General features: G+C 48.7%; 1 protein-coding gene across 7 annotated transcripts in view; it reads left to right on the forward strand.

Annotated features, from left to right (window-relative positions):
- ARHGEF9 (Cdc42 guanine nucleotide exchange factor 9) overlaps positions 1-20,323 on the forward strand; it is a 239,128-nt gene that overhangs the window by 200,969 nt on the left and 17,836 nt on the right. For all 7 annotated transcript variants that reach the window (XM_068151950.1, XM_068151951.1, XM_068151952.1 and 4 more), the window contains one exon: positions 1,792-1,923. In XM_068151950.1, coding sequence (XP_068008051.1) covers positions 1,792-1,923 — 132 coding nt within the window. The remainder of the gene's footprint in view (positions 1-1,791; positions 1,924-20,323) is intronic.

A 20,323-nucleotide genomic window follows, 5' to 3' on the forward strand; every position in this document is an offset into this window, starting at 1 on the left:
TTCAGAGCCAAAAAAACCAAAAAAGCTTTTCCCTCCCTCACTCCTGAATCCTCCTCCTTTACCTTTTAGCCGAAGCCATCCTGCTGTCTTTCTGTGGTGTTCCAGAGTGAGATGCACACTGAGATGCCCCCAGGGCAGGTGGTGGTGAATTCACCCATTTTTTAATAAATAGATTTTAATTAACTTTTTAAAAAGTCCAGCTCATCCCAATTAGTGGAGGGTGAGTGCATTTGTTCTCTCGGCGAGTGGGAGAGCGAGCGCTGCGCTTGCAAGACCATCTGCTCATGAATCCTTCCTTCAAAAAACACTGGAGAGGAAAACAAGCCTTAGCTGCAGGCTGAGGAAGGGTGAGGACATCCTGGCAGCCAGCTGGGGAGGGGGGGCTGGAGGCTGCCAGAGGAGCCAGGGTGGTCCTGACAGCTTTTTGGAGATGGAGAGCTCTAATAAGCTAGGGCAGAAGGGAGGGTAATTGCCTGGAGGAGTGGGAAGAGAGGCAGCAGTCTGGAGGGGTGAGCTTTGGCAGCCTCACTGGTGAGGGAATGGATATCCCAGTGCAGATGACTTTGGTGGCTAGTCAGATTTCCAGAGGAGGACATGCTTTGGGATGCTGTTTACAAGGGAGAGGATGCCAATGAATTTGTTACACTAATTACAAAGTGATGCTGTCATGGGTAGGAGGAAGAGGCTTGAGGATGCCACCAGTACCTGCAGCAAGATCCAGGGTCTGGGGATGCCTGGAGAATGGAGAACAGGGACAGTACATGGAGCAACTCTTCACTCATTGCAAAGTGAAGCCCAGTGACCATGCTTCATGTCTGCACTTCATTCCTTCATTTCTCTTCCTCCAGATTTATTCCTTATCTCCAATTTCTGGTCTGAGATGGAGTGGCTTTGAGAGCTGCAGAAGGGGCAATGTATAGTTTAATTGTTGCTTGTCCCCATCCCTTTGCCCTGGCTGGGAGCAGTGGAGACCTGCCCAGACTGGAAAGCTGGGCAAAGGGGAACCTCCTGAAGTTCAACAGGAGTAACTGCAGTGTCCTACACCTGGGGAAGAACCAGTACAGGTGAAGGGCTGGCCTGCTGGAAAGCAGCTCCATGGAGAAGGACATGGGAGTGCTAGTGGACAAGAAGTTCACCATGAGCCAGTAGTGTGCCCTTGTGGCCAAGAAGGCTAGTGGTATTCTGGAGTGCATGAAGAAAAGTGGGGCCAGCAGGTCAAGGAAGATTCTCCCTCCTCTACTTTGCCCTGGTGAGACCACATCTGGAGTATTGGATCCCATTCTGGATTCCCCAGTTCAAGGGAGACAGGAATTGCTGGAGAGATTCCAGTGGAGGCTAGGAAGATGCTGGGGGGCCTGGAGCATCTGTGTGAGGAGGAAAGGCTGAGAGCCCTGGGGTCGTTGAGTCTGGAGAAGAGCAGCCTCAGAGGGGATCTTGTCAGTGCTCAGCAAGAGCTAAAGGGTGGAGGTTGTGAAGATTGGGCTGTCCTTTTTCAGAGCTGCCCAGTGATAGGACAAGGGGCAACATGTACACACTAGAACACAGAAGGTTTCACTCGAACTTCAGGAGAAACTTGTTTGCTGTGAGGGTGCAGGAGCCCTGGAGCAGGCTGCCCAGAGTCTCCTCTGGAGAGCTTCCAAACCCACCTGGACATTGTGATCCTGGGCAACCTGATCTAGGCATATCTGCCTTAGCAGGGGAATGGGACTGGGTGATCTCCAGAGGTCCCTTCCAACCCCTACTGTTGTATGATTCTGTGACTCGCTTGGCCTCATTCTCTGTGCCCTCTAGGGAGATGACATCTTGGACCGCAGCTCAGAGCTGATCTACACGGGAGAGATGTCCTGGATTTACCAGCCTTATGGACGGAACCAGCAGCGTGTTTTCTTTCTCTTTGATCACCAGATGGTTCTCTGCAAGAAGGTAAGGACATCCAGGGAGAAAGCAGCACAGCTAAGGACGTGCTGCGGACAGGCTTGCCAGTCCAAAGTGGTTTGTAGGGCATGTGGCTGTTCGCAACATGTGCAGAAGAGGACGTGGAGAGCACTGAGGAAGGGCGATCCACATCCTTGAGATACTGAATTCCAGAGTGGTGAGTACACCATGACAGAGGGATTTGTATGTCACAGCAAATCCAACCTCTCTTGTTCATGTCGTGCCTTTTCCTCACTGCCCCTTGTTTGGCTCACTGCCTCACTTCTACTGTTGGGGTTTGGCTGTGCTTTATGGGCTGGGACTCGGTAGCCCTGGAATTTTGGTGTGAGCCGTGAAGGCTGGTGCTTGGGCAGACAACTCAATTGCTGCATTCAGATGATGGTCACTGTCTCTCCAAGAAGTGTCAGGCACAGTCTGGTCTGTGGCAGGGTGTATGTGCTGTCACTTGGTGAAGTGCATTTTAAGGCCCATCCTCACCTAGGTGCTGTGCTGGATTTTATGGAACAGTATCTCTGCTATGGAACCCATCACGAGGTAGAGAAAGGTAGTGAAGAGTCATGAAATGGTTTGGGTGGGAAGGGACCTTTAAAGGTCACCCTCCTGCAGTCAGCAGGGACATCTGCAACTAGAGCAGAGCCACAACCAACCTGACCTGCAGTGGTTCCATGGATGGGGCATCTGCCACCTCTCTGGGCAGCCTGGGCCAGGGTCTCACCATGCTCAGTGTCAAACATTTCTTCCTTCTGTCTAGTTTGAATCTCCCTCTTTTAGTTTAAACCATCACCCTTTGTCCTGTCACAGGCCCTGCTCAAAGTCTGTCCCCATCTTTCTGATCAGTCCCTTGAAGTCCTGAAAGGCCACATAAAGGTCTCCATGGCCACACAAAGGTCTCCATGGCCACACCAAGGTCTCTGCACACTGTAGCCAACATGATGTAGTATTAATAGCAGCAGGTGAACTGTGTTTTGGAGCAGCTGTGTTCAGTAGCAGCAGCAGAGCTGTGTGGCTGTCATCCCACTGAGGTGATCCCAGCTCATTGCCATCACAACTGTTCCAAGTGAAGTCCTTGGTGGCTCTGCCTTCTAACAGACAGGGACTCAGTGACATTTTCTCTGCAGCTCGCTGTGCAGAGGGTGTCCCCTGGACCTGCTTCAGGTGGGATCAAGGGCAACCTGCAGACAACTCTGGACAAAGCCACCAGGGATGTGTTCCTGTCACATCTCATGTGCTCAGGAGAGGTTGAACAAGCCCCAGGCTGCGTGGCAGTCCCCCAGGAGTGCCCTGTGCCTCAGGAAGCAGTGTGGGTGAGGATGTGGGTGGCTCCTGACTCACACTGGCATCACTGCCCGCTGTACACCAAGCTGTGGTCTCTGTTGTTCAGTGGGTGGCACTTTCTTCTCCTGAGTCATGGTTGACTGAAATTCTGCCTTCTGGAATGCCTGTGCTTATTTTTTCCCTCCTTGTTGCTGTGCCTTTTACTTCTTCCCCAGCTCTGCCAAAGGAAAAATAACCACAGAGCAACAATAACAAAGGCAGATGTTCAGGGAACTGCCAACATGAGTCTGGAAGTACACAGCTGGGTTTGGTTTTCAATCTTAGAATCATTATCATTAAGATTGGAAAAGACCTCTAAGATCATCAAGTCCAACCTTCTACCCAGCAGCCCCATAACCACTAGACCATGTCCCAAAGTGCCACATCTATTTGTTCTGTGAACACCTCTGAGGACGGTGATTCCACCACCTCCCTGGGCAGCTTGTTCCAGTGCCTGACCACTCTTGCAGGAAAGAAATTTTTCCTTATATCCATCCTAAACCTCCCCTGGCACAGCCTGAGGCCATTTAGTCTTGTCCTGTCATTAGTTACTTGGGAAATAAGGGCAACACCAGCCTCACTCCAGCCTCTTTTCAGAGAGCTGTAGAAAGCAATTAGGTCTCCTCTCAGCCTTCCCTTCTTCAGGCTAAACAATCCTAGCTCCTTTAACCTCCTGTACTTTGATTATGACCCTGAACTTCTGGTTCATCAGGCAGCATTCAGTTTGGCTTGCATTGGGTATTGTCCAAAGAGGTATCAGGTGTCCCCTTAACTCCCAGGAAAACCAGAGCTAGGATTTCCATGGGCATCAATATGAGCAGAGAGTGTTCAGCAATTTATAGCAGACTTCTGGAAGCTCAGAAGGTTCCATCAGCATGCAAACAGCACTGGTGAGGCACTGTCCTCTTCCCTGATGTGTTCTAAAGGCATTTTGTGGTGGGTGTGTGCATGTCAGAGCTACTGAGCAGCTTGCCCAGGATCACAATGTCCAGGTGGGTTTGGAAGCTCTCCAGAGGAGACTCCACATCTCCCCTGGGCAGCCTGGTCTTTATAGGTTCTCCTTTAGCATCTCTTTCTGCAGCATCAGTCTGCAGTTGGGGTAGGAGAAGGGGTTACAGCTGGACTCTCCCACCTTGATAATGTTTTCCTTGAACATGACTAAGGAAGATTGCCTGAGCATGGAATGCAGAGGAGCGTTAGCTCACATTTTGGGATCCCACATAAAAAGAATCTGAATGATTTATAGCCTGTGATGTCTTGACCCTTGTGTCAGGCCTTGCTGTTACTGATCCCAACAGGCAACCATCTGGCAGGAGAACCTCTGCTCAGAGCCAGAGTGCTGTATCCTGGGGCTTTCCAAGTGAAGCACCATTTATATCATGGTGTGGGAATCTGGTGCCAGTCTTTCTTACCCCATGCTTTAGAATTACTCTCTGAGGGATATGAAATATGACCTACACAAGCCCAAGAGCGGGGAGGAGATAGCAGATCTGCAGGGGTGCTGCTGCTTCAGCTCAGCCTGGCCAGAAGTGGGCAGAGCAGCATGTCCTGGGGTCATCTGCAGCACAGCCTGGTGCCAGTCATGGGAATTAAAGTGCTTGACAGTGAGCTTGCAATGTGCTTTCATGTCCCACTTCAATAAACCCTCAGGGATTTGGAGTTTGACCTGAGTCCAGAAGGGATAGTTGGAAGTTTCCAGAAGGTCTCAGGTTTCAGACTGGTCCAGGACTGCCAGCTCCTCTGGCTTCTTGTACAAGAAGTTCTTCAGATGTTTCCAAAGCAGCAGATTGATTAGCACCCCTCTTAGTGCAAAGGTGGGCAATGAGAAAATCCACGGACAGCCTGCTGGGCTTTGTTTAGTCAGTGAGCTTGATGTGGGCTTTCTTCAGATACAATCAATTAGTAGCTGCAGTGCATCCTTAACCATGGCACAGCCTACTGGAGACTAGATTTAATTTTGAGTTATGATGGTTGAGTTTTACCTCCTTATTAGTCAGAAGACATTTTTAAGAGAGGAGAAGGAACAGAACCCAATTCCTTATCTGAATGTGTCACAGATACTTCAGTTTGATGACAGCATTGGGCTAGGGGATCTTAGAGGTCCCTTCCAACCCCTGTCATTCTATGAGGCTCTAGAAGACAAGCATATATCTCAGCTAAGGTCTGCCACTCCTCCAGATCTTCACTGCAGTTACCTGCACATCATCCTCACCTTCATTACCTGTTGTCTCCCTGGGAGATGTTGGCAGCTGCTGCAGCTCTGTGCTCTTGAATCCCCTGTATGAATCCTGCGGTGTGCCAGATACCGATGCAGGAGTTTCTGACAGAGCAGAGACAGTTTGGTATCAAAGCTCTGGGGTGGTTTTGGTTGTTGGTGTTCTCTGCCATTCTCTTTGAACAGCATGATCTGCAAAACTTGTTGCACAATGGGCTCACTGCAGAAGCTGTCAGATTGCTGCTCACTAGAGGATGGAATAATTGCTCTGTGGCAGAACTGGCTGGAACCATAGGCTAAGGTGAGGTGTTGGTGGCATTTGCTGAGCCCCATGGGTGCACACTAGGGCCAGGAGGATGGTGCAGGAATTCCTGCAGTGTCTGCAAATGTAAAAGCCTTTTTGTTTTTCTTCTACCACAAACATTTCAGCAGCATTCTGCTTCCAGACTTTCTTCCAAGCAGGAATCTTGCACTGAGATTTACAAGGGCTGCATGAAGAAGAGCAGTAGCAGCAGGTGGAGAAGCTGATGCTGCATCAGGCAGCTTTTGTTCCTGGCACACATCTTGCCAAGCAACTTGCGTGGGAAGCTTCTCACAAACAAAAAGCTTTCTGAGCTTTAGGAAGAAATCTTGGGCTTAGATTTTGCCCTCACAAACAGCACTGGTCACTTCCTGGTGTCAGCACTGAATTCTGGTAGGAAGTGAGAGGTTTAGCCAGATGAAATGGTCAGGTCAGCCACTTCAGTGATCAATAAAGTGAACACAATCCTGCCAGTGGGTGTGGTTCTGCAGAACATCCTCACAACCTGTGTCAGAGTGGGAGCATGGAGTTAGTTTGGATGTTTCCAGCTGTTGATAAAAGGGACACTGGGAGAGCTACTGATTTGGGTTTTCTTTGCAAAGCTTAATAACTTCTATAGAATCACAGCATGGTTTGGGTTGGAAGGGACCTTACTGATCATCTAGTTCCAACCCCCCTGCCTTGGGTGGGGACATCTCCCACTAAAGCAGGTTGCTCAAGGTCTCATCTGACCTGGCCATGAACATCTCCTGGGAGGGGGCATCCACAACCTCCCTGGGCAACCTGTTCCACTGTCTCACCACCCTCAGTGTAAAGAACTTCTTGCTAATCTCCAGTCTAAATCTCCCCTCTTCCAGCTCAAAGCCATTGCCTCTGGTCCTAGCACTATGACTCTGGATTAATGGCAAACTCTCCTAATGGATTTTCTGCCAGTATTTCCTGATCCAGAAGTTGAAGCTTTGCAGTGTGGAGGATAAAGTGGGGCTTTCTTCAGGAGAGACTGTTGGTTGGTTACCCAAATGCAAAAATGCCTTTGGAAAAGAAGAAGGGAATAAGCTGTGTAGGAAGCAAGCCCTGGCCTCACTCTGATTTACCATATGCCTATAATCAGGAATAAGGAATACATATTCCAGTCTGCTAACCCTAATTACCATGCAATTAAGTCAACCCTTGATGATGGTAGCATTAAAAGATGTTAAAGGCACAGGGCCTCCTTTTCTTATCACCCTCAAGCTGAGAGGCTTCAACACAGAGATGCTTTAACTTATTGTAATCCTTAACATCCCTTGGGGGATGCTCGAGGTGCTCAGCACATAACAGATGAGGATCTTCATCTTTCTGTGCTGGGTAATGGTTTGGAGTTCCCCAGTGAGCTCCAGAGTGCTGTGGCTTAAAAGGGTTAACAGAGTCACTGCACCAGTTTGTGGTTTTCTTTTGCCAGTAGTTGAGCACACCTTGGTGGGGCTCTGTGCTTCATGTTTGCTGACAGCACAGAAAGATCATAGAGTCATTAAGGTTGGAAAAGACCTCAAAGTTCTTCAGCTTGGGGAAAAGAAGACTCCATGGAGACATTACAGCAGCCTTCTAGTACCTGAAGGAGGCTCCAGGAAACCCAGGGGGGCACTTTTTGCAAGGGCTCCTAGTGATAGGATGAGTGGCAAAGGCTTTAAACTTGAGTAGAGTAGGTTAGAATTGGGCATTAGGAAGAAGTTATTTATTCTGAGAGTGGTGAGCACTGGAACAGGTTGCCCAGGGAGGTGATGGAGGCCCCATCCCTGGAAACATTCAAAGTCAGGCTTGGTGGGGCTCTGAGTAGCCTGCTCTAGTTGCAGATGTCCCTGCTGACTGCATGGGGTTTGGACTAAACGACATTTAAAGATCACTTCCAACCCAATGCATTCTGTAAGTCTATGATCATCTATAATTCTATGCATCTGTGATCACTGACCCAACACCACCATGGCCACTAAACCATGTCTCAAAGTGCCAGACCTACACAGGTTTTTAAACACCTCCAGGGATGGTGACTCCGCCACATCTCTGGGCAGCTCATTCCAATTTTCCCTAATATGCCATCTAATCCTCCCCTGGCTCAGCTTGAGGCTATTTCCCCACTTCCTCAGTGACTTCATGAAACACATTTTAATTTGTGCTTTTTAGGTGTCTCTTGTAATCAAGGGGAGATGCAAGCTCCAGCTCATGGGTTATTGCTGCTGTTGTCTTCCCTTGAGCTCCCAGAGCAGGTTGGAGGAGAAGGAAAATGAGACCAGTTTAATAGCAGTAGAGTCAGCCAGAAATAGCTGTGCTCTAGCAGCTGGAGTAAAGAAAATAATCCTGTCAGACTCCAGCATGGTTCAGCTTTCCAAAGGGGAAGATAAAAGAGACATTTCTGAGCCCTTTTAGTATAAGAAGGTCTGGTTCTGTTAAAAACATAGAGGTTATCTTTGCATCGACACAGCAGCCCTGGTTTTATGGCAGGCTAAAAGAGGTCTCCCAGGGCCAGCTGCAAATCTTGTTTGCAAACACACAGACCAGCACTGGGGCAATTCTTACTACTTCCAGAGGGGTTTTGACCCACGAGGAACACTGTGTGACTTCTGCAGCACCTCCCACCCCTTCTCTTTTCCTCCCAGAAACACAGATTTCCCCATGAGATGCCATGGTTTGGGCCAGGGCTGGCTCCAGCCTGCAGCAGGGTGGGGAAATGGGTCAGGCTGTGTTTTGCTGTCTGCAGACAGCAGCTTGGGAGGGGCTGGGTGGCATTCTGCTCTTTCAGCTGGTGAGCTAGCACAGGATGAGCACGAAGGCCACCAAAGTAAACACCCTGCCTTGCTCACAGCCCCAGAAGCAAAGCACTAAATGAAGTTTTTGGAGACCAGTGTTTCCAGAGCCCAGCTGATGGAGGCCCACCTTCACTCCCAGCTGATCAGACAGTGACCTGCAGATGAGGTTTCTGTAGGTCCAGATAGTGGAGCATGGCAAGGAAGTTTTACTTCTTGCCCTGCTATCTGTGTCCTTGTCTTAGCAGATAGCTGAACATGAAGGATGAATTCCAGCAGGTTATATATTAAAAACATATATGAAAAAGGACTTGGGCTTTCAGACTGGCCTATTCGAGGCAAGAAAACATTTGCAGGTGACTCTACAGATCTGCATTTGCTTGGTGACCCCTTGGCAACGATGTGCATCTGCTGGTTACTGCCCTGGGCTTGGTTTTGCAGCAGAATTTGTGTTGCTTGGTCTGGAGAGCTGCTTGACAGAGAGGGACCTAGGGCCAATCAAATATGAGCCAGCAAGAAGGTCAATGGCATCCTGGCTTGTATCAAGAACAGCGTGGTCTAGGGATGTGATTGTCCCCTTCTACTCAGCACTAGTGAGGCCACACCTTGAATCCAGGGTTCAGCTTTGGGGCCCTTACTACAAAAAGGAGATTGAGGTGCTGGAGAGTGTCCAAAGAAGAGTAACAATTGTTATGAGGAGCCCCTGAGGGAACTGGGGTGGCTCAGTCTGGAGAAGAGGAGGCTGAGGAGAGATCTCATTGCCCTTTATAGCTCCCTCAAAGGAGGCTGGAGGGGGGTGGGGGTTGGGTTCTTCTTGCATGAAACAAGTGACAGGTCAAGGTGAAATGGCCTCAAGTTGGGCCAAGGGAGGTTCAGGTTGAATATTGGGAAAGATTTCTTCACAGAAAGGGTTCTCAGGCACTGAGGTACAGACTGCTCCAGAGTAGTGGTGGAGTCACCATCCCTGGAGGTGTTTAAAAGATGTGTTGATGTGCTGAGGGATATGGTTTAGTGGCAGTGGCTTAGCAGTGGTGGTGAGATTGTGAGCTCTGGTGAGTGGCTGGACTTGATGATTTCAAAGGTCTTTCCCAACCCCAACAGTTCTGAGGGGCTGCACTGTCTGGACTCAGCAACTTGCTGATGATCTGCTGGCTCAGGGAGGCAGGAGCTGCCTCTTTGCAGAAAGGGAAGAGCTGGAGTTGTAGGGAGAAAAACATCAAGGTCAGCTGGACAGGGGCAGGAGAAAGATTTTGGTTGTTAGTTGCTAATTCAATGGTAAAATCCAGAAAGGGCTGAATTTAGAGCCCTGCACAGTCTGGGTTTCCTTTTCTGGATGAGGAACAGGTTCAGCCTACTCATCTAGCCATGCAGCTATACAAGATGCTGTACAATGCACCCTGTGCCTAATTTATCACTCCTGTAATTGCAGGGGCTGTAAATTTGGCCCAGAGATGGAAATCTAACCCTCCTGCTGCTCTGGCCTCTCAGCAGCCCAGTGTAAAGCCCCTGGGAGCAAACTGGAGAGCCCAGAATAGCTGAGTGATGTGCCTGCAGAAGGCTTTCCCATCTCCTCCTCTTAGTGGTTTGTGGGGAATGCAGTTGCCCTCAGCTCGCTGCTCTGCAGCCAGTGTGGCTGGGCTTGAGGTGGAACCAAAGCATCAGAATGCCACTGATGTTCCACTAAACACATGGAACAAAAATAGCAGTTCCACAGAAATGCTTTCAGCTCCAGTCCTCCCCCACTCAGATCCCACACTGCAGTCTCTTTCCAAGCTCAGGAGACAGACAGTGCTGAATAATTTGGCAGGAATCTGCCGACCTCCCCAGTACAGCTGTCCTTCTGCAAGGAGGAGTTACATAAACCAGCAGCACAGGGATTTCACCTCCCTCCTTCCCAGGGCAGCCCCTGGGGAAATTCCAAAGGGTTTGACCCATCCCAGGAAGTTTGTGGTAGGAAGAATGGCCGAGGTTGTCTTGTGGAGGTGATGCTTCATCCCCTTGTTTTCAGTTCCACCCATTCCTCATCACGCTTTCAGGGTGCAACTTCTGTGCCCTCTGAATGCTGGCCCTGCCCAAATGGTGGTGTCCAAAGATGTGGGAGCAAAGCTTCCACTCACAGGTGCCCAAAAACATAGCAAGGCTGGGATTGGTTTTCTGATGTCTGTCTTTATTTTGTGGGAGCACTGGTGGACAACATGTTCATCATGAGCCAGCAGTGTGCCCTCACAGACAAGAGGCCAATGGTCTCCTGGGGTGTGTGGAAGAAGAGTGTTGAGGTTCTTCTTCCTCTCTGCTCTGCCATGGTGAGGCTAGACCTGGAGTATTGCATCCTGCTCTGGGCTCCCCACTTGAAGAGAGACAGGGATGAGGACTGGCCTAGAGAGAGTCCAGCTGAGGCTACAAAGATGCTGAGGGGCCTGGAGTCTCTCTGTGAGGAGGAAAGGCTGAGAGACCTGGAGGAGAGCAGCGTAAGAGGGGATTTTCTCGATGCTCAGCAATGCTCTTGCCTGTGGTAGGCAAGAGGATGGGGCCAGGCTCTTCTCAGTGGTGCTTAGTGACAGAATAAGAGGCAATAAGCACAAACTGGAACCCAGGAAGTTTCACCTCAACAGGAGAAGAAACTTCTTTGTTGTTAAGGTTCTAGAGCCCTGAAGCAGGCTGCCCAGAGGGGTTGTGAGGTCTTCTCTGGAAAGATTCCAAACCTGCCTGGACATTGTGATCCTGGGCAAGCTGCTGTGGGTGGCCCCTGCTTTAGCAGGGGGGTTGTACTGGATGATCTCCAGAGGTCCCCCACCATGCTCTCAGTCTGTATCAAGAATATGTAGGACAAAAACATTCAGAAGAGTTCATTGAGTCTCATTTGGACAGCAGAGAGGCTCACTTTTGAAGACTCTGGGAGTGGTGCAAAACTGTCCCATCTCCAAATGCAACCCACAGCAGGGTGATGTGTAAAGACCTGATGCTGGGGAAAGCTCTCTGCTTCATGTTCCTGAAAAGCAGGCTGGGCTGCAGAGGGTTGCTTTAAGGTAAATGAGATTTAAAAAGTGTAGGCTCTCCATCTTTTTCTTTTTTTTTTGAAACCCAAAGCCACTGGAAGCCCTCCTGAGTGAAGATACCCAGAGACAGGGCAGCATGCCACGCTCTCACTGCTCACGGCAGGCTGGGCAGAGTGGAGACAGAGCAGGCAGGCAGGAAAATCAGGACAAATTTTGGGACTACATGGGAAAACTGCTCCTTCCATCTGCTTCATCCCTTCTGCTCTGCACTCACTGCCCAGGTCAATGAGAAGCCATCAGAGAGGGGGCCGAGACACACATCATAGCACAGAGGACAACTCAGCCTTTCCTAGACCTCTTCCTGTTCCACATTGTGGGCTGTGCAGCTGTTGTGGACCCTAGTTTGATCTTGTGCCAGTTTCAGTATCAACTATTCACTCTCCATCATCTACTGCTTTATCTCTCTGTTCTTAGTGTAATGCTCTTGGTCTTGCAGCCTCACAACTGCTGCTAAGGATTGTTGCTTCACTGCAACACACTTCAAGCCGTGATCTCAGTAACCTGGCTCTAAGTTCCAGATATCCCTGCTGACTGCAGGGAAGTTGGACCAGATGGTCTTTAAAGATCCCTTCCCACCCAAACCATTCCATGGTTCTATGATTTCAGGTAGGGAGGAGTGAGAGGAGAAAACCTTTCTATTTCTTTGCCCTGTAGTCATCCATGCTTAGTGCAAGAGTAAAGTATCTCAGAAGATCTTCACTGGGATGATCTGTAAAGCTGTGGTGGGGACAGATGATCCTGAGCCGAAGAGCCACTCTGTTGTGATAGGACAAGGGGTGATGGTTTAAACTAAAAGAAGGAGACTTAGACTGGAGAGAAGGAAGAAATGTTTGACACTGAGGGTGGTGAGAGCCTGGGCCAGGTTGCCCAGAGAGGTGGTAGCTGCCCCATCCCTGGAACCACTGCAGGTCAGGTTGGTTGTGGCTCTGAGCAACCTGCTCTAGTTGCAGAGGTCTCTGCTGACTGCAGGGGGGTTTGACTAGATGAGCTTTAAAGGTCCCTTCCCACTCAAACGAGTCTGATTTCATGTCCCTCAGGCCTCACAGCAGGGACAGAGGGATCTGCACAGTGCTGGCTGTCACCTGCAGAGCCTTCTCTCTGCCTCCCTTCTCTTGCCAGCTTCCAAATCCCAAAGCCTGTGTAATGTGAAGCTCTTTCCAAGGCTTTGAGCTGCTAAAGATCCACCATCAAAGGCTTTCAATGAGTCTTTCAGTGATTACTTATTTACAGCTCCCAGTTGCACTTTAAAATAAGCAAATGTTGTTATCCCATTACAGAGATGGGGAAGGAGTGGGGGAGGAATTGCTTTATACCCAAAGGCTCATGGCCAGTCCCTGCCAGCCTCAGGAGCTGGGGTCAGAACACCTGATAGGGAGTGAAGGATACCTTCCCAAGTAATTTTGAAACTCCTTTGCCATGCAGGAGTTTGAGAACCAGGAGAACCAATAACCTACATCTGCAATGAGAAACTTGTTAGAGGTTGTTCTGGGTGCATCTTGTGTGCTGTCAGCTCATAGGAGGGATCCAATGAGTCATGGCTGGAAATGGCTCTTTCTCCACTTGTATTTTACAGATGATCTGTTTTACTCAGGAGAAGTGGAGTGTGACCTAGCACAGAGTAATCCACAGCGCCTGGGAAAAATAGGCTGCCCTAAAATCATAGGATCATAGGATGTAGGGAGTTGGAAGGGACCTCCAGAGATCATCAAGTCCAACTCCCCTGCCAGAGCAGGACCATAGAATCCAGCACAGGTCACACAGGAACACATCCAGATGGATCTTGAAAGTCTCCAGAGAAGGAGACTCCACAACCTTTCTGGGGAACCTGTTACAGTGCTCTGTGACCCTCACAGTGAAGAAGTTCCTCATGCTGAGGTGGAACCTCCTGTGCTGTTTATATTCATTGCCCCTTGTCCTGTCACAGGGTGCAGCTGAGCAGAGCCTGTCCCCTCCCTATCAACCCCCAGCCCCCAGATATTTATAAACATTTATTAAATCCCCTCTTAGTCCTCTCCAGACTAAAAAGCCCCAGGGCTTTCAGCCTCTCCTCATAGGGCACATAGCCCTCACTGGAGACCTCCCCACCCATCCTTGCACACCCCACCCCTCCCAGTAAGAAGTCAATAGGAGTAGTTTCTGAAATGCATGAAGCTGGCTCCATGCAAAGCTAACAGGAGCCTGGGGCATTTACCAGGCCATTGCATCATAGAATGGTAGGGGGTTGGAAGGGACCTCCAGAGATCATCGTGTCCAGTCCCCCTGCCAAAGCAGGATCACCTAGGGCAGGTCACAAAAGAACACAGCCAGATGGGTCTTAAAAGTCTCCAGAGAAGGAGGATTCACAGCCTCTCTGGGCAGCCTGCTCCAGGGCTTGACAACCCTTTTGGGGGAAGAAATTGGATGCTGGTGGCCTTCCTGGCCACCTGGGTACACTTAGTGGTCGTCACCAAAGAGAGGTGTTTTTTTCTTTCTTTCTTTCAAGCACAGCTAAAGTCACCTCTCCAGAGAGGGGACAGTAAAATGGGGATGTTTAAGTCAGGATGAGCAGGAGAAGACAACCTGAGGAGGTCAAAGAGGAAAGCACATCCCCTTGAGTGCAACCACTACCTCAGGCACAAGCACTTCAGCTGTAAAGCTGCAACAAAGCAAAGGCAGAGAGCAGAGCTGTGGTGGGTTTACGTAACATGTCAAAACTTGGTTTTGTGCTCCCGTCAAGTGGGACTTTTTTTGGCTCCATCTCTTCCTTAGTACATATTACGTGAACAGACTGCAGAGCGTTACTCAGAAGAGCTTAATTAACCTCAGCCAGGGAAAGAAAAGGAAACCAGAGAAGCTGTAGGGTAAAAAAAGATCATATTTAGAAAAATAAGTGCAAATGACCTAGATGCATCAATTTCCTTAAGAGCCATGCAGTGCAAGCTGGATGCTCTCTGCAGAGGCTGCAGGTTTCTGTCCAGCTCCTCATGCTTTGCTTGTCCCATGTGGTGCCTTGGGGCTTCTCCAGCCCCCCACCCCCAGCAGAATCACAGGAGGCATTGGGTTGGAAGGAACCCTCAAAGATCATCTTGTCCAGCCCCCTGCAGTCACCAGGGATGTCTCCAACTAGATCAGGTTGCTCAGGGCCCCATCAAGTCTGACCTTCAATGTCTCCAGGGATGGGGCCTTAACCACATCCCTGGGAACCTGGTCCAGTGTTTCACTACTCTCACTGTGAAGAACTTCCTCCTAACGTTCAGCCTATGTCTACCCTGCTCTAGTTTCAAGAGGTCCTGAAGTTTGTGCTGATCCTGCCTGCTCTCAGTCCCTTTTTCTACTGCGTCTCAGAACCACAGAATCCCACATGGTGAAGGTTGGAAAGGACCTCTGGAGCTCATCTGATGCAACCCCCCCTGCCAAAGCAGGTTCACCGAGGGCAAGTTGCCCAGGAACCCAGGCGGGTTTTGAAAGTCTTCAGAGAAGGAGATCTATTGCCTTTCTCTTAGGCATCATCAAAACTCAGAGCTGGGCAGCACCCCAGGAGATGAGATGTTCCCTTCACAGGATTAAGTATCCTCAAAAACATCCATCAGAGACTGATGGATGTTTGCCTAACCTTATTTGTGAAAATCTCCTTGGAATGCTGTCCCAAACCTTCCCCATTTGGTCTGTTCCAGCGTTCAGGTATTTTTTGAGCTAGAAGGACTTTGTTCCAAGGATCTAATCCTCTTCTCCCTTGTGGTATATTAAGCCAAGCCACAATCAGCAGCCTCCTTAGAGGGGAAGCAGCTTTCACATATTGGCATGCCGACAGCCCATTCCTTTTTATTTATGTCCTCTTCTAGATTAAACAACTCCAGTTTTTTGTCCTTTCCCTACTAATCAGCTTTTTGAGAGTCTTTTTTTTTCAGTTGTGTGTGTGTGTAGTTCTGTATTTTCTTGCTCTTCCCTGATTGAACTATGGAAAGTAATTTTTTATGCCATTCAGAAATGGACAGTGTGAACCAGCTAGTCCTGGCTAAACCAGGGGCAGGATGATATAGAATATTCTGCTACTTAATGAGCATATAAACAAAGTAAATTCTATAGTTTAATGATTCCTTCCTAATTCTCTCCTATGTTAACCCTGGGATAATCAGGAGTAACAAGAGCAGCCTGTCCCAGCTGCCATTTCTGCCCTCCCCTAAGCCTGAGCTTCTCTCAACAGTGTGGCTGCTTATCATAGAAAGTTTTGGGTTAAAGGGATCTTCAAAGCACCCTGCAGTCAGCAGGGACATCTGCAACTAGAGAAGGTTGCTCAGAGCCCCAAACATCACCTGCAATGGTTCCAGGGATGGGACATCTTAACAACTCTCTGGGCAACCTTGGACAGGTTCTCACCACTACCAGCATAAAACATTTCTTCTTCTCTCTAGTCTGAATCTCTCTTTCCGTTGAAACCATCACTCTTTGTCCTGTCACAGCCATCCCTGACAAAGAATCCCTCCCCATCTTTCTGATTGGTCTCTTTACGTCTTGAAAGACCACCAGAAGGTCTCCCTGGAGCCTTCTCTTCTCCAGGTTGAGTAATCCCAACTGTCTCAGCCTGGTCTCACAGCAGAGGGCTTCCAGCTCTCCCATCATTGCTGTGGCCTCCCCTGGCCCTGCTCCAGCAGCTCCGTGTCTCTGCTGTGCTCAGGACTCCAGAGCTGGCCCCAGCACTGCAGGTGGGGTCTCAGCAGAGCAGAGGGGCAAGATCCCCTCCCTCCACCTGCTGCCCAGGCTGCTGGGGATCAGCCCAGGAGAGAGCTGGCTCTGGGTTGGGAGCACATGGTGCTGGCTGATGTAGAGCTGCCAACGTAGAGCTGATAAATCTCCATTTTGTCCTTATCTGCTTTGTCCTTCTTGACATGCAGTGCTTACACCAGTCTGTTCAGACCATCCACTGCCATCCTCAGCCACTTATCTGCTTTCCTTTATCTCATGTGTGTGTGTTCCATTTTAGCTTATGTGCTGGAAGGAAGGGAAGATAGTCCTGTGCTGACAGAGACGGTGTGGAGGACAAGGTTCATTTCTCAGCACTGCTGCTGGCTTTCTCTCTGCATCTGGCAGAAATCAGGCAAAGCAGCATTGCTCTCATTGCCTGCACATTCCCTAAGTCTTTATTCTCTTGTCCAGGTGCCTAAAATGCTCCTTAAAACAGGTCTGGTCTCTCCTTTAGATCAGATGAATTCCTAAATACCGCAGAAATCAGCTGCAGTGTAAGCCAAGTGCATTGGAAGGGGCTTATGCCTCACTAAGGAGCTAAGTGATATATGCTTTTCTTTAAGAGCTGTGGGAACATCTGTCATAAAATAGATCAAATAGTTATTGTGCTTCCCATACTCTGGCTGTTAAAATTTAGTCATTTGGGAAATAATCCTTTTATTGAGTGTTGGCAAAAAAAGGGAAGAAAGGAGAAGCAGGAAGGAGAAATCATGGTAAGCAGTGCCCAGTCCCTTCCATTCAGGCTTTGGAACAGGGTGCTCAGGAAGGTGGTGGAGTCACCATCCCAGGAGGTGCTCAAAAAACATGTGGACATGGCACTCTGGGGATGGTGGTGTTGGGTTGATGGTTGGACTTGATGATCAAATGATGTTAATGGTTCTATGATCTGTGATCTATGACATCATCCAGTTACTGGTATTAATCCACTACATGGTCTGAACTTCCTGGTAACTCGTGTTACCAGTACTGGAGTTTATGGTCAATGAGTGGGAAATGGTCCTCCTTTTGTGGAATCATAGAATCAGACCAGTTTGAGTTGGGAAGGACCTTTTAAAGGTCATCAAGTCCAACCCAAGTTGTTGTGTCGGTATGCACAAGGAAAAAGCTAATGCACACAGCTGGGTGAGAGGAGAAGGGTGATTATCTATTCTGGTAATACCTTTTATGACCAAACCTCCACATAAGGGTGGATATTGCATAGAGAATCAGAGAACCATTACAGTTGGAAAAGTCCTCTAAGATCACCAAGTCTGTCAACCCAGCACTACCATGTCCCAAAGTGGCTTGTCTCTATGTTTTTTGAACACCTTCAGGGCTGGTGACTCCACCACTTCCCTGGGCAGACTGTTCCCTGTTTCAGAAAAGAAATAGTTCTTAATCATAGAATCAGTAAGGTTGGAAAAGATCTCAGAGATCATGTCAAATCTAGCCATACCCTGGTGCAACTTCTGGCCATATCTTCTTGTCCTATTGTTCCCTGGGAGAAGAGACCAACTCCCACCTGGCTTCAGCCTCCTTTCAGGGAGCTGTAGTTCGCTTCCACTTCTCCCACCACAGTCTTCCTCAGCAGTGGGAAGAATGGTCTCTGGTACAGCTAATTTAAGGAGCACATCCATGTTTCCTGTGAGATTTGTTATCAAGTGTTTTGAAGAATGTGGAGAAGATAAATGCTGTTTTTAAGAACTAGACCAAGGCTCACATTTAAGCACAGAGCAGAGTATTGATTTAATTGAACCAGTTTAGTGAGATACTCACAGCCTTTTCCCAGCACTTTGCTGGGTGCAGAGGGAGAGGAAAAAGGCAATTTTCCAAGAAAAGACAAAGCAGAAAAGATTTTCTACTGCATATTCAACTCAATCCTTTTGTTGTGTTTTGGACAACAGCACTACTCAAAGCCTCCATCCTAGAGATTTAGGTTTAGAATAGAATAGACTAGACTAGACTAGACTAGACTAGAATAGAATAGAATAGAATAGAATAGACCAGGTTGGAAGAGACCTTCAAGATCATCACATCCAACCTATCATCCAGCACCACCTAATCAACTAACCCATGTAACCAAGCACCCTGTCAAGTCTCCTCCTGAACACCTCCAGTGACGGCGACTCCACCACCTCCCTGGGCAGTCCATTCCAATGGGCAATCACTCTCTCTGTGTAAAACTTCCTCCTGACCTCCAGCCTGAACTTCCCCTGGCGCAGCCTGAGACTGTGTCCTCATGTTCTGGTGCTGGCTGCCTGGGTTGGATATTAGGAACAATTTCTTTCCTGCAAGACATATCAGGCACTGGAACAGGCTGCCCAGGGAGGTGGTGGAGTCAGCATCCCTGGAGGTGTTCAAGAAATGTGTGGACATGGCCTTTGGGGACATGGTTTAATGTCCTTGATGGTGTTGATTGACGGTGTTGATTGATGGTTGTACTGGATGATCAACCAAAACAATTCTGTGGTTCTGTATTTGCACAATACATTAGCTACTGGATTTTCCTCCCCTGCTAGATCATCCCAGAGGAAGGAGGCAGGTTTTAAAGGTGCTGAGGTCCTGGAAACTGCCCTGTCTGCTGACAGTTAATGCTGTCTGGCAGATCCATTGGCATGTTTGCTAACAAAAAGAATAGTAATGATGATGTGCAATTTCTTTGCCAAGATTAATGATTTGTTTAAAGCAATACCTACTGCTTATCTTTAAAAAGCCCTCACTACTAAATCTAAGTTGAGTAAATAAATGCTGGACATTGATTTTAGTTTTCTCCTTAAATGAATCCCTTGCCATAGCATTTATCTTTAGGGCACTCTCAAAAACCAAAAAGTATTTAAGGTCAGTTTATTTAAGACACCTAAATATTGGCTTTTGAGAGTGGGGAGAAGAAGGAGATCTTGATGGTGTGTGGCTGAATTTAGCTGTTTTAGTATTTGTGTCTTGTGACTTGAGCCACCTTGTGTTGTCATGGTTAGATACTTTGCTTTCTGAGGGTTTTTTTGTTATCTGTCCCTATAAAGACAGGAGATGTTGGGCCAGTGCTCCTCTTACCCCAGTATAAATCTGGAGTGAATCACAGAATCAGTCAGGGTTGGAAGGGACCACAAGGATCACCTAGTTCCAACCCCCCTGCCATGGGCAGGGACACCCCACACTAGATCAGCCTGGCCAGAGCCTCATCCAGCCTGGGCTTAAACACCTCCAGGGATGGCACCCCAACCACCTTCCTGGACAACCCATTCCAGAGTTTCACCAATCTCATGGTGAAGAACTTCCTCCTCACCTCCAGCCTGAATCTCCCCACCTCCAGCTTCATTCCATTCCCCCTAGTCCTATCACTACCTGAGATCCTGAAAGTCCCTCCCTAGCCTTCCTGTAGCCCCCTTCAGATACTGGAAGGCCACAACAAGATCACCTCAGAGCCTTCTTTTCTCCAGACTGAACAGCCCCAACTCCTTCAGTCTGTAAAGGCAGTGCAGAATTTGGTGGGCAAAGCACAAAGAAGTATAAAGAGGGTTAGGAGGAAACCAAGAAGTTATCTGTTTTTTACTACAGTTTATCAGCATCCACAATTTCACATCTGTGGTTGAGCAGCTCCCACAATACATTTCAGAAGACTTGATTTTAGTGCCACCTCCACCTACCACTGTCTCCTGCTGCTGTGAATGTGTGACATCTCTGGTTTGGCAGGAGGGATGTTGATAGCTGGGACATAGCACGGCTGCTGCTGACACGGAGCAGAGCTCAGCCAGGCATGTCAAACAGCCCCGGAGCTGTGGGTGGTCTCATGAGCTCTGAAAAATTCATAATGAGGATTATTTTACTTTTCCCTATCTAGAGAAATGAGCTGTTGCTAAACAACACAGGGCAAGAATCATAAAGTCATAGAACCACAGACTGGTTTGGGTGGGAAGGGATCTTTAAAGGTCACCTAGTCCACAGGGACATCTGCAATTAGAGCAGGCTGCTCAGAGCCCCAAACAACCTGACCTGCAATGGGTCCAGGGATGGGGCATCTAAC

Source organism: Melanerpes formicivorus, unplaced genomic scaffold (assembly GCF_026170545.1).
Source record: "Melanerpes formicivorus ecotype bairdi unplaced genomic scaffold, bMelFor1.0.p_v2 SCAF_22, whole genome shotgun sequence".
Classification (NCBI taxonomy): Eukaryota; Metazoa; Chordata; class Aves; order Piciformes; family Picidae; genus Melanerpes; species Melanerpes formicivorus.